Raw genomic sequence first — 15,207 nt, 5'->3', positions numbered from 1 at the left:
TCCTAGACCCTAAGCAAAATCTGAAAGGACAGGCTGAAACCTTACTCTGAGTGATAACTCGATCATCTTAGCAAGTGGATTCTCAAAGGGTGGTGGCGAGACCAGCACCACCTGGGAACTCGGGAGGAATGCAGACTCTCGGGTCCCGTCCCAGACCTGCGGGGTCAGGAACTCTGGGGTGCGGCCAGGGATCTGTGCTTTCACAAGTCCTCTGGGAAACCCTGAAGCCTGCTCAAGTTTGAGATCCACTGACCTAAAGTTGGACTTCTTTGAGGTTCCCTTTATCACACAGTAACGAGACCAGTTCCCCCTAAACTCAGAGGCTTTTTTGCCCACACGGTGCTGGTTCTCTGGTTTTCGAATAAACACTGAATGAACTCCTAGGCTGCACAGAATCCCCTGGGTTTGAACAACTGACTACGATTACCTATGTCAGTGGAGACCTGGGTTCCCACAGGTGGAACCCATAAATAAGTTGGGAGAATATTTTAGGATTTTCTTTTGACCTCCCCCTCCTTTTTCCAAATCTTTACCAGAGAAGCTAAAAGCACCAACGTCTCCTTGATTTCAGTTCGCTTCCCCTTCCTGACTTTGGCCAACTTCTGGCGGTAGAGTGGTCCTGCAGAGAGAGGGTTGGGGAGGAGAGGTCTAGGGAAAGAGACAGCCTGGACCATTCACAGACTAGACCCCCAGCCTGGTGATGTTCACTAATCATTCATTCCTCTCCTTCTTCCACAAGAAAACTTTTTTAAAAAAAGGTCTACCAGATAAAAATAACAGGTGATGAAATCAGAGTAAAGGGGGAAAAGACGGATGTAATGTTGGTGTGCAAAAATGCAAGCAGTAGGGTCTTGCGTGTATTTCTGAGAGATGGGCCTAGAAATTTTCATTGTATGAGAAATCTAGCAAACTCATGAAGACTCCTTTGGGTCATGTCAAAAGGACTCAGGAGTGAACCTGACTAGGTTCCCATGGGCCAAAGATGAGAAATTACATTCCTCCTAATAGGGGTACACAAATCTGGCTCTAAGCTTACCAGCAGCTAACGAAGATGGAAACGCAATCTGTTACATAATTTACAAGGTCCTTAAGATAAAAATAAAACAGCTGCTGAGGAAAAACACAAGTATTCCTGGTCTTGACAGGAATTCCTCCCTTGGATCAGTTTCTGAAGAATCTACAGTTGGCTGTTATTTTTAAAGCAATGAGGGAAAAAAAAAAAAAAAAGGACAAATCTCAACTTTATCACGATCTCCTAATCCTTGTTTCAAAACATACTCTTCCATAACTAAAAGTTATTTAGCGAGCTGTCTAGAAATTTTGTAAAATTGTTACCAAGAAACAAACACAAACAAAAACTGTCCCAGATCAATATGCACATTGGAATCCCCTGTAACCCTCAATCTGCAAACCACAGTATCAAGATTTCCTTGGGGGAAAAAAAAAAAAAGTCATCACGGGCCAACTTACTGGCTGCCCCAGCCTTGACGCTGTGACACATATGCGTGTCGGCACAGGTGGGCGTGCATGTGTAACGCACACCCTGTCTTAAATGTTCTGTTCTCATGGACTCAGAGGTAGCCTTGCAATCAGGCTCGAATGTGCAGAGTGGGTCTTTGATCAAATGCTTTTCTGATGGGCTACTTTGAATCTAAATGTTTGCGGATGGTGCAGGACGATTAGGAGTCATTACAAGAGATCACAGTCTGCCATCCATCTTACCACTTACTTACTCAGGGATGCCAGTACAGCTTTCCAGGTCAAAATCATGTTCCCTGCTACCTTAATGACCAGATTCATCTGGCTCCCCGATCAGATGAAATATGGTTCCCAAATCTGTGGGAACACTGAGCCACTCAGCCTTCCACACATCTGTCTGTATATGTACACACAAACATGTTTGTCTACATAATCTTTGCCTTTACTATTAAAATGCTAATGCTTGTTATAAAACTTCTACCAGTACATATATGTATGAGACAGAACCCCTGTGCGTGGTCATTCCCTATAAGCACGAAGTGCTCTCCAGACATGAATTCAGCTTCTCTTTGTAACTCTCCTACAGTGTATGTGGACTTCTATCAGCTCCATTTTGCAGATATGAAAACTGAGTCACAGAGTGGAACAACTTACGCAAGGACTCAGCAGGAAGGGCAGGGCCAGGATTAGATCGTGATGTCTAGCTCCGGTACCCACATGTTCTCAATCATCAAGCTATTTTACCCTTCTGTACATTGGAACTCATGGCATTTCATATCTGCTTTGGATACATACATAGATTTTAAAGTCTCTATCTATACAAACTGCTTAAAAAAACAAAACAGCTTTTCCTTGTTAAGGAAAAACCCCATAGTTCTGAGTTTGCATTCTAAATGTTAATGTAAACTGTGATGTATCTGATCAGTAATCAATAACCAAAAATAAAAACCCAACACATCTCTCTTAACTCTTTCTACTGAAATGGCCTAGAAGCAATGGGCACATCTAGTACCAGAGTTTGTCTTCTAAGTACTTTTCCCCCAGTAAAAGGGACCGGGGCTTCTTGGGTAAGTGTGGAGTGTGAGCCCCGAGCATAATACCACATGAGGAATGGAGAAAGCTGTCAGACTCCAGGCACAGCATCACAACGACTCAGGGTATAACCTGAATAGACACCCACTGGCCAACGAGGAAACATTCTATTCCTCCTAGTGGAGGCACAAAAAACCACATATGAAGTTGTTTTGAAAAAAAGAAAGAAAAAATGATCTGATTCCCATGACGTCTTTAGCTCCAGCTGCGAATTTACAGGCCATAGCGAGGGCAGAAGGACACAGTAGTTGATACTTCGAAAAAGCCAGCAGCAAAATTCAGACCTTGAGAAACACTACGGGACAGGGTCATTTCACCAAATTTCTTCAATAAAAAGTAGTTCAAGAGAGAGAGAGAAGAGCCGGGGAGGGGAAGAGAGAGGGCAGACCTACGGAGAGAGCCCCGTAGTCAACCCTCCAGTCTGGGTATCGCGACCTCCTTCCTGTTCGTCGTCTGGTATGAGGCAATGCCACTGAGAGGCGCTTCAATGCCACGCTCTCTTAACTGCCCACCTCTGCTTGGACACCTGGGCGTCACTCACCGCTCCTCCATGAGCTCCCGGATAGAGGCTACCGTGGGGCCAGATCCCAGGTGAGTATAATACGGACCTTCATCTTTCTCCACTATTTGTTCTGCAGAGACACAGAGTAAACATTATTTGGAGGCATCGGTTCATAACATCAATTCAGAAAGGCAACCCACCAGTAGGAACGTTAACGGGCACATTACAAAACAAGAAATTCAAATGGCTTATAAACATGTGAAAATGTGTTCAACTCCTTTAGGAATCAAGATATGCACATTAAGATCACAGTGAAACACCACGGCACACCGGGCAGACTGGCAAAAGCAGAAGAATCTGGTAAAATCAAGTCAAGATTGTCAAGACTATGGCAGAACCACTTCAGAATTCGGTCTGTCGCGCTGTCCGCGTTCTAGACCAGGGTTGGCAAACCACTCTACTCCTAGGGCTATACACACGGGAATAAAAAATAACGACTCACTCGGATACTTGTAGGCTAATTTATGAGAGCCAAAAGGTGAAAGCGACACAACTGTCCATCCACAGATGGACAAAATATGGGGTCGCCGCCCAGTGGAGTATCATCCAAACCTACAAAGGAACGAGCTTCTGAAACCTGCTACAACATGGATAAGCCTGGAAAACTTGATGCTGGGTGAGAGAAGCCAGACGCAAGAAGACGGCTACTGTGGGACTCCGCTTAGAGATGCCCAGAACAGGCAAATTCCTAGAGAAAGAGATTAGACTAGAAGGTACCAGGCCCAGCGGAGGCAGAAAAAGGGGACTTACTGAGCACTGCCTTTCTGCGGGGGGGGGGGGGGGGGGGGGGGGGCGGATGAAAAGGGTGGTATTGTGAGTGTAGTTAATGCCACTAAACCGTACATTTGAAAATGGTGAAAATGGCAAGTGTTCTGTTATATATATTTTGCCACAATTTAAACCAAAAAAAAAAAAAAAAAGAGGAAGTACTGACATGCGGTACAAGGCAGATGAACCTGAAAAACAGGACATGCGAAAGAAGCCGGACCCAAACCATCGCACGCTGCACAGTCCTGCCCGCGGGAAACAGCCAGAACGGCGAGGCTGCGGAAGCAGAATGCAGACTGACGGCGGCTGGAGGCTGGGAAGAGGGACAGAGCACACAGGAGCTCCGGGACGAGTACGGGGTTTTGTGCTGGGGTGATGGACATGTTCTGGAACCGGACAGATGTGGTGGTTGTGCCCTGTAAATGTACGAAACACCACGGGAAGTGCTTACTTCCCAACAGTTAAGTTTTATGTTGTAGGACATTCACTGCATTTATTCATTCACTCACAAAAGGAACAAATTATTGAGGCACGGAGCCTGGAGGAATTTTAAATGGATTTTTCTCAGTGAAAGAAAGGAGACCCAAATGACTATGTCATAGTAAGGAGCTTTTGGCTACTATATGTGGCTAACAACAGAAAGAACTTTACACAAATCTATACTGGAGTTGGTAAGTTTGTTTTATGTCTAAAGAAATGGGACAACAAAGTGCAATGCGGTATCTCGCACTGGTCCTATAACAGAAAAAGGATGTTAGTGGAAACAATGACGAAATCCAAAGTCTGTAGTTCATAATATTGTATCAACATTAATGTCTGATTTTTAAGTGCACCATAACTATGTAAGATGCTTACATTAGGGGTAGATGGATAAAAGGTATACACAAACTCTCTGTTCCAACTCTGCAACTCTTCTATACATATAAAATCATTAAAGGCTTGAAAAAAATAAAAAAACTAGGGAGCGGGCCCTACTTCGTGGATTCTGTCCTAGAAGAAATCTTAGTTACATGCATCAAAACACATGTACAAAGATTTTCATAGCAACCTTGTTTTCAATAGTCAAAACTGGAAACCTATAATCCCACCACAGTGGGACGGATAAATAGAGTGCGGTACATCGTACGGTGGGATCTCTGTAGCAGTGAGAACTGACAGCCTTTGACAACATGACTGAGCACCACAATGTCACAGTAATGGAAAGAAGCATGGCAGAGAACAAATACAGTAAGATTACACTTAAATAGTATTCAAAAGTAGGCTCCACTAAACTATACTGTTTAAAGACACATGCAGAGGTGGTAAAATTACTAGGCTGACATATGAAATGGCAGACATTCAACGGCTTTTTACCTACAAACAATGGTGATTTTATATGGTCCAATCTTATTATAAAGAAAAACAAGAAAATCATTGTCACAAGTCAAGAGAGTGGTTGCCTCTGGAGGATGGAAGAGGAATGTGAATGGGACAGAGGTACAGGGGACTTCTGAGGAGGAAGAAATGGCCTATTTCTTGATCTAGGTTGTGGCTACCCAGGGCATTCACTTTATAAATTTTCACTGAGTTATATGTGAATGTTTTGCGTACTTTCCTATACATGTAAGTCACAATTCTTTGTATATAAAAACACTGTCATACCTCTTTTATGCAGAACGTTATGCTCAGCTTTATGGGGGATTCAAGATAGGATGATATCTAATTGTTGCCTTTTAAAAGTTTATGGTCTATCTGGATAGATAATATCCACAAATAAGAAGATACCTAATGGCATTTCGAATCAGTGGGGAGATTCATTTTTCAATGCACAGTGTTGAGACAATGGGGGAAACGTCTGATCCATACTCGAGACCTTACCCTCAAATATATTCCAAAGAGCTGGAAGATTTAAATACCAAAAAAAAAAAAAAAAAAATTTAAACTATGCAAGTTCTGAAAGAAAAACAATTGGAGAGTTTAAAAAATATTCATAGAAAAGGGAAATCTGGGGTGCCTGGGTGGCTCAGTGGGTTAAAGCCTCTGCCTTCTGCTTCCTCCTCCCTCTCTGCCTGCCTCTCTACTTGTGATCTCTGTCTGTCAAATAAATAAATAAATAAATAAATCTTTTTTTTTAAAAAAAGGGAAAAAGAAAAGGGAAATCTTCTCTAAGTGTAACACGAAATTCTAAAGCCGCCTGGCACATATATGCAAACCCCGATAAATTTAACTAAAAAAAAGTTTATAGTAATAACTACCAAAAGTCAAGCTAAAAGACAAATAACACACTGGGGACAAATATCTGGAATTCATACCAGACAAAAGGGTAATTTCCTTAAAATACCAAGAACTTCTATAGCTAAATAAGGTCAATAATTCAAGAGAAAAATTTAAAAAGGGTAAAAGGGAAATGCAAATGGCTCAAACATCTGTAAAACACAAGAAGGTACCAGGTTTACCTTCCCGAGAAGTTGCCATCAGGGTCCTGTGTTAGTGAGAGTACAGGAAAACAGGCAGTATGCAAAGTAATTTAGCAATATGTTAAAATCACAAATGCACAGAAGTCCATCTGACTCAGCAATTACACAAAGAATTTCAAATCTTCTAAGAACTCATTTCTGGAAATTCAGATATGTGCACAATGATACTTGTATACACGAATACTCCCTACCTTATTTGTAATGGCAAAATAACAGAAACCTCAATGTCCATCACGATGCATTATGTATTCCAAAGACACTGGGGCATGTCCATATAATGAAATGCTAAGCAATATCAAAAGGAATGAGGCAGCTCCAGATTTATGGACAAAACACGACCTCCAAGATATTTTAAATGGGGAGGAAAAAAGAAAATTTCAATACTGCATGTATAACACACTACAGTCAGTGCACACATGCAATCACACATACATGAGTGTGCATATACACACATATACACACATACATGAGTGTGCAGACATCACACATACACACTATGTGCAAGCAAAACGGTGTTTGGGTCACCACCCACACTAAAAATAAGTGTAAGAGCAAGTTTGTGAAAATGAGTTGTGTTTCTGGGTTTAAAAACAAACAAGAAGGGGCGCCTGGGTGGCTCAGCTGGTTAAGAATCTGGCTCTTGATTCTGGCTCAGGTCACAATCTCAGAGTCGTGAGACTGAACCCCGTGTCGGATGCCACCTGGAGTGTACAGCCTACTTAAGATTCCCTCTCCCCCTCTCCCTCTGCAACCCTCCCCTTTCTCTTTTTTTTTTTTTTTTTAAAGATTTTATTTATTTATTTGACAGGCAGAGATCACAAGTAGGCAGAGAGGCAGGCAGAGAGAGAAGGGGGAAGCAGGCTCCCTGCTGAGCAGAGAGCCTGATGCGGGGCTCGATCCCAGGACCCTGGGATCATTACCTGAGCCGAAAGCAGAGGCTTTAACCCACTGAGCCACCCAGGCCCCCCTCCCCTTTCTCTTAAAATAAAATAAAGTAAAATAAAAAAACAAGAAAACATCTGCAGAGCCTTCAGGCCACTGTGAAGCTGGGCAGGTCCCAGCCAGGCTGAGGATGTTGATCTCACTGAACTTCCAGCCCTTTGACATTTCCCTGAAGCCCCTCAATAAAATGGTTTGATCCCCCCAAAAAGATAGCAACGGTGTGTCCAGCCAATGAATTGACCAGACGTGTCTGCCTCTTATGGCTTCTGCTCCTGGAGGTTCTTCATCCCCCACTAATGTCCTGGGTCAGGCTTTTGTCTGAATTATGGGTATGGTCTAACCGATCTCAGCCCTCCTAGGTTATCCTTCCCAATTCCATCAGTTTATACACCCCCAACAAAAAAATCTGATCACACCGCTTCTCCCTAATGACCCCATGTTAGACAAGAGAAAGAACCCAAATTCCAGAGCACAGTCCACAAGGGCCCCATGGAGCCATCTGTGCACACGTCCCACCCCATGTTCGGCAGCGACTAGCACAGCTCCTGCCACCCAACTGTGCGATTCCTCCGGGTCTTCAAGAGGGTTTCCTCACTGACAACAGTGCCCTCCTTTATTTCTGTCTTTGGAAAAGCTCCTCTTTTAAGGTCTAGTTTAAATGCCGCCTCTTCTCTGAAACGCCAAGGCACCTGTCAGGGTCCACTTCACCTATGGATTCCCAGAGCACCTTGCAGACAGCAGAAATATCAAGGCACGTATCACCACCCGTGTCTGTTGTTAGCATGGCATGGCAGAAAGAACGTGGATTCTGCAGAGACCTGGGGACCTGAGACCAGTTACCCTCCCGACCTGTAATCCTCATGCCTTCCTGTGCACACAGCACAGAGGGCTCCGTGCAGTCTTTGGCGCATGAGACGAACTCAAAAGGCAGCTGCTGTCCAGGCTCTGCCAAACAAATTGTGTGACTGTGGCCAAGTGACACAATCCTTATGAGCCTTAAAAGCACTTAAAATAGCGTTCCTGCATTACAGAATCGTTGATGATGAGATGAGAGTTAGTCACCTAGCCCCGTTCTCAACCTATCGGTGCCTAAATGTTTCATGAATGAATGAATGTTTTCAACTAAAGGATTAAAAATGACTTGCTCCAAATATCCACTATTCTGAACATAACACAGAGAGGATTGCAGAAGGAAGCATATGGAATGGGGGCGGGAGGGAGGGGAGACTAGAGAAGGCTGGGGAAAGGAAATAGAAGAATGTGGGTGTTGGAAGTAGTGGTCTGAAGCTCTTTATAGGCGCTAGGAGACTACATGGTATATAGAAAACAGAATGTAAGAAGATGCCAGAACTTCTGGGCTCTATTCCAGCTCTATTGTCTGGAGAAAAGTCAAAATAATGGATTGACTGCAGGATCTTCCACTGGAACTAGAACGTAATGTAGCTTTTAGTGACTACCTTCTGCCCCCCAGTCAGAAAAGCTCAAAACTTACTGGCTTAAAGGCAGAGAAAGGAGATTTTCAAGGAGAAGATGCAAACCAAATCTTGGCCACTCCAGCCGCAGGGAAAAAAGATACAGATCCAAAACCAAGCCAGCCTCCACACTGGATGGTCAGGTTTCTCGGGGAAGGCCCCGAAAATGCAAAGGCAGACACAGCTCTGAGTGCCAAGCAAAAGCAAAGTCATTCTTTCCCGTCTGTCAGTTTACAAGGCAGCCCAGGGAGCCCTTCAGAAGCACTGTTCCCTTTAACTGTATCCCTTTTCCTGACGTACATCTATAAAAACATGTAAGATAGATAGATTTAAACATAATGATAAATAGATCTCCTTCCTTGATTATATGTTGATTATATGTCTGTATCAGGGAGAAGATATTCTGTGGAAAAAAATTAAACTTAAAACCAAGTATGTTTAGTTATAAAACTAGTATACATTTGCAAATGTAATTATTCACAGGTATATGTTTATATATCCACAAGGCTATATATTTCATTATATATATTTATATAGGCAAGAGAAAATACGTCTCATTATATATACATATACACATATACACATTTATATACATATATACATGTATATATACACGTGTGTGTGTGTGTGTGTGTGTGTGTATCTTTTCTATAGCAATGGGCTTGTACTTGGTTATGGTGCCAGACAAGTGACAATACTTTGCAAGGTTGGGATAATGTTCTAAAGAATGCAGTACACATTCTCAATCAGTAAGCAATATATGCTTCTCTTTTTTTCATAGGAAAATAAGGTTTATTAACCTTTTTTGGTGCTATTTAATGCTATTCATCTTAAATTCAGTGCATGAGTTTACCCTATTTACATTTATTGTCATAATATATGTTTGCTCTTCTGTCATTTTATGTTGTGTTTTCCATGCTGTGTCCTTGTTTTTTTCTTTCCTGTATTTGTTCTAGGTTTTATATTTTCTTTTACTCCCTACCCTCGACCCTAGTAATTAAAAAAAAAAAATCTATAGTATGTCTTTAGTAATGTTCATTGTACTTTTGCTGAGAAAGAAGTTATTAGCATCCTTACAATTTCTCCCACCTCCTCCTTCATTTCGTCTCCTGTTTTTTATGGGTATCCTTGTGAACATAGTTTTTCCTCTCTGTTATCATAGAGATATTTGATATAAAACAATTTCAAATATAAGTAAATAAATTACCCTTGTTTTAGAAAAGCAACGATCACAGTTATTTAAATGCAGACTTCACATTTGAGTATATTTAGTGTCCCATCATATATATAAATTCCCAAATCCATTACTTATCTGATTCATCTCTAGAAAAATTTGAGTTCTTGTATATTTGGAAGTATTTTAATGAAATTTTTACATGTGAAAGGCAACATAAGTGGGTATAGAATTCCCAGGTCAAACTTAATATTCCGAGAACAGCAATACACATCTCCAACAACAAAAATCTGATCCACCATAAATAAAGAACCCTTGCCAATCAATAAGAAAAAGACAGAAACACAACAGAGAAATGGGCAAATGGCTTGCATGGGCACTCTATAGAAAAGTATGAACAGGTATGAAAAGGTGGTCAACCTCATCAGTCATGAGGGAAATGCAAATTAAAGCCATGATGGGATATACCTGCCACAACGGCAGGAAGACTGCGGATACCATTTGCTGGTGAGGATGTGGAGCACGGCTGGCAGGAGTTTAAAGGGTCACAACCACTTTGGAACACGAATAGTAGCAACCTAAGCTGAACACAAACAATTTCAGTTTTGGGTATATAACCAATGGAAATATGTAAGTGTACACCTCCGTGTTCCAAAAGAGCTATAGAAAATATCCTATATCAGCATGATTCATAATAATCTTCAAATTAGAAACCATCCAAATGATCAACGGTCAAACGGATAAACTGTGGTATATTCACAAAACAGAACACTATATAGCAACGAGAATGAAGGAACAACAGGAACCGCTACACACACATAGATGAACCTCACAAACACACAAACACAACACAAACAGAAAAAGTCAGAATGTGAAGGAATACATAAAGATTTATGATAGGATACGTATGCAATTCAGGAACAGGCAAACGGATCAGTGTGGTTACAAGTTAGAAAAGTAGTTACATCAAGAGAGGGGTTGGCAAACCTATGTGAAGAACCAGATGGCATATCAGGCTTCACAGGACATTGCTGTCTGTGGCGAGTACTCATCTTTGCTGATGTAGTGAAAAAGCAGCCACAGATAACACATAAACAAACGAGCATGGCTATGTTCCATTAAAGCTTATGGACACTGGAATTTGGACCTCATCTAATTTCCATGAGTCATGAAACCTTATTCTTCTTCTGATTTTTGGGGGGGCACTATTTAAAAACATAAAAATTGTCTTCAGCTCAGAGATGAGAGCCAGATTTGGACTGCAGGCTACAGTGTGCTTTAGTGAATCAGGTGTAGGGGACTGGGCGTGGGGCTCCTGAGGGGCTGGAAAAGCTGTGTCTTGATCTAGTTATGGTTACATAAGTACATGTCTTTTGTAAAACATACTGAGCTATACACTTAAGGTTTCTATACCTTCCTATATGTCTTTCGATTAAAACAGTGTTTTTTAAGAGCATTTTTTTAAGCTTAAAAAAAAAAGAGTACGTGTGACTTAATTTTTCAGTTAATTTATCTGTAGGTGATTGTTCATCCTTAAAATTCAGTAAGTTGGTCGGGATCATGATTTGTCCATTTTTAGTCATTTTCTTTCGCTTCAGAAAAGTTTTCTATCCTTTGACTCTTGCCTTTGCTCAGTTTGTTCCAGGCTCTTCCCCGGTGAATGTTGCCAGCATTCCTGACAGGGAGTTGGCACACAGGACCCCTCCTCCGGCCTTTGGGTCCCCTTATCTCCCCACTCTGGCTAGGATCCTTTCTGTTTTCTTTTCCTGTTTTGCCATGACCTCCAAGTCCCTCTTCCTCACTGATTGGCTCTTCCTGTAACTCTGATTCTGCTTTTTCCAGCTTCTGGTGCAGCTGTGTGGGCTGTGTGCAATGCCTGCTTCTGGAATTTAATCTGTACCTCATGCAGCTTCTCTGTAATTTCATTTGAGCCCCTCATCTTTCACTTCCTGGTTCAAAGGGAACTTTTTTGGTTCAACTTCCTTGACGGCATATATCAGTTCTTCAAATTTTTGTTTTCTCTAATGTAAACTTTCATTCTAAATGTTATATATCAGTCCCTCGACTCTCCCCACAGAATCTAAATGGATTGCATGTGGGACTGTTTGTTTGCTTATTAATTAATCTTTCCACGGCAAAGTTTATTTCCAGGGTTTCTCCCCTTTGGTACTACATTTTGGACTGGACAGCCCTGTGTTATCATGTTCTGTGTATCAATCACTGGGGAATACTTAGCAGCATCTCTGCCCTCCACCCACTAGATGCCAGTCGTACCACACTGGTTGTTACAACCAAAACTGTCCTCACACATTGCCAAAAGTCTCCTGGGGAGAAGAAGCGCAAAAGAGCCCATTGTTGAAAACCACTGGTCTACTCACCTGCCCCACGGAGGATGGGTGGAAGGTCCTGACTCCTCTCGATTTACCTGCACCCTGTTCAAATCCTTCCCTTAGAAATTAAGCTCAAGAACTGGGAGAAGTTTCGACTATTAGTTCAAAAGCTCAGCTGTCTGAGGGGGGATGGGAGGAATTGGAGCTGGCTGTGGACTGTTACAAGTAGGAAATTTCATCTTTGGGCACTCTGTCTGCAGGAGCCAACACCTCTGAATAAGGACAGATGTATGTTTGTATATTGGGGGTTGGGTTATGCTCTGTCCTAATGCTACGATACTGATTTATTTCCTCATTTGGGAGTGAGCGGGTCACTGTGATAAGTTAACATCAAGTTAAAATAAAGCCCCACAGATTACAGGATTTTTGTTCGGTGGTTCAGCAAATACTTCTCTGTGTACAATGGCCTTTGTATGGTGCTGCTGGCCCTCAGCTACAAAGCTGGCTCCTAGAATATGGTTTCCAGGCCCTCCAACTAACTGAACTCACCCTATACCTCACCCCCATCAGAAGCTGGAATAGGGAGAGGAAGGGGGCCTGTCTGCATTCCCCACTTTCCAGAGAGTATGCTTTCCAGAAGGGTGGTCCCCAGCCTATCTCTCCAAGCTTCAGTGTCCAAGAGTCCACTACTGTTTCTCCCCACACTGCGAGCTGTATACCCTGCATCATCCTTTGTTTTAATACAACTTCTCTTAAGCTAGTAGACAGCCTCTAGAATTCATGGTTTAAGATTGGGGCTACTTCCAAACTTCAGTGGATGAATTTTCACTTCTGTTTTGGTTGTTGTTCCTTTCACCGGGCTTCTAGAAAGGGTTCTTTGGCTATCTTGCTGTTAAGTCACCGATTCTCCTGCTAGTCCCCAGTGGGGTGTGTCTTCCTCTTCTACAGAGGGAAAGAGCAAGGGAATGGCTCAACTCTCCTTGAAAAATCTGCTTTATGCCTCACTTTGAGCCGCTGGAGCAGAAAGAAGTGATTTTCCACCCCCCCTAAAATACATAGTAGGAAGCTCTGAGGCAGAGCTCAGGAGAGAAAAATTCAATTTTTGAGAAAAGTGCTGGTTATGTGGCTCTAGGTGCTTTTCTTCACCCTGTGCACTTAATTTTATGCTCATTAAGAGAGAAAAATATGCTCTGCTCTACTTTTGCACTAGGCGAGGGAGAGAATGAAATGTATCCTTTCTGCTATCAGCAAGAGATACCAAACACAAGAAACTACTCATGACTGCCTAACAGCAAGAAGGATCCTTAATTTCTAAGTGAACCTCCCATCTTCTCTGCTCCCCCCCACCCGGTCTACACAGAGACTAAGGCACCCACACTTTCCCAGTGGGAAAGATGACGGCCACGGAAAGACATGGGAGCACAGGCCGAGGCACTTTTCCTCTTTATGACATTGACAGAGACAACTGATAACTGGTATAATTAATGCATAGGAGTCAAGATCACACTAGGGTTTTATGTACCGGTCTTCTTTTTCCAAACAATCCTATATAAAATGCTCAGTTTCCTAGTCCCATTTCAGTGGACTTCAAGCTGAACAGCTCAGGCTTATATTAAGTATTTAGACTCTATTTTCATGACAGTCTATCACCAGCTGCTAGCTTGTTGCCTCCCGGCAGGCATAAAGCCACACAGTGGGTAGGTAGGTGGTTGGGCCCTACCCTGGATTAGGTGTGCTAGATGAGTTTTTTAAAAACTAAAATCACAGGTCAGCTGCCTGTGAGTCCATGGGCAGAGTGCCAGGCCTGCTGGTAGTGGACACAAATACTTTTATAACAGGGGCACACTCACTGATGACAAAGGTTAAAGGGAAGGAGATTGTGCCTAAACTCATGTGACATCTCTGCAGAGTTTAAATAGGGAGGCAGAATAAGGTTGACCTGTTAACCAAAAAATAGGAAGCACACCTACCAAAATGCTTAGCACCAGTCTAAACGTTCTAAAAATACAACATTCAGACCCCATTCCTAAGGAACCGGGGATTCAATCGACAAGATAACGGCATGTGTGAGACAAAGAAGAACCCAGCATTGAATCCTGACGCTTCTCCAGAACTAGGCTCCCAGCCCTCCCAACCTCCCAGCTCTCTGCTGACTCTTTAGCCTTCCCCAACCCCAATGTCTTCCCACGTCTCTTCCACACCCTCCTTCACAGTCTCCTGTTTGAGACCCTCTAAATGCTAGTGTGCTCCCTTCCTGGGCCTCCTCTCAATCTACACGCTCAGCCTGGTGGAATGATCATAACTGAAACATCAACTACCATCACTTTGTTCTAGAACCTCTGATGCACAGACCCACCTCGATGCATAACCTTCAGGTCCCACAGATATCTCAAAGGCTGGATGTCCAAACCTGCTTCCTTCTAAGGATTCTGAATCTAGGCAAATGGCACTACTGTCCACCCCAGTCACCCAACCTGGAGCCCCAGGAGCCACCTGACATGCTGCTTCTTCCTTTGCTCCTACAGCCGGCAGTTAATCTTTTTCCTAATCTTTCTCTTATCCATCCACTTCTCTCCTCCCTCCCACTCAATGTCATTCTCTGAGTTCAGGCACCCATTATTTCTTGCCTAAACCACAACTCAGCTTGCAAACTGGTTTCTCTGCCTTCAGTATCATCTCTGTATCCCCTCAAGCTCTCCTGTCCGGCCACTCCCAACCTTTCATCCAATACACCAGTCACACCAGAACTACTTGCATTTCCCCATGTTTTCTCACCACCACAGCTCCGGCTTCCTGAGGTTTTTCATCTCCACAATCTTTATGTTCCTTTGCTTGGAACACTCTCCCTTCTTCGTATTAATCCATTAAACGTCTCACCTCAAACATTACCTCCTCCAGGAACTTCTTTCTGATACCCTCCCCAGAGTCAGAT

The 15,207-nt window shown here is 42.8% G+C and overlaps 1 protein-coding gene across 4 annotated transcripts in view; it reads right to left on the bottom strand.

The window, feature by feature from the left end:
* Positions 1 to 15,207, bottom strand: part of TET3 (tet methylcytosine dioxygenase 3) — a 102,517-nt gene that overhangs the window by 27,773 nt on the left and 59,537 nt on the right. For all 4 annotated transcript variants that reach the window (XM_059188080.1, XM_059188079.1, XM_059188081.1 and 1 more), the window contains one exon: positions 3,113 to 3,203. In XM_059188080.1, the coding sequence (XP_059044063.1) occupies positions 3,113 to 3,203 (91 nt within the window). The remainder of the gene's footprint in view (positions 1 to 3,112; positions 3,204 to 15,207) is intronic.

This window comes from Mustela lutreola, chromosome 9, assembly GCF_030435805.1.
Source record: "Mustela lutreola isolate mMusLut2 chromosome 9, mMusLut2.pri, whole genome shotgun sequence".
NCBI lineage: Eukaryota > Metazoa > Chordata > Mammalia > Carnivora > Mustelidae > Mustela > Mustela lutreola.
This window is presented reverse-complemented; position numbering and strand designations above follow the sequence as displayed.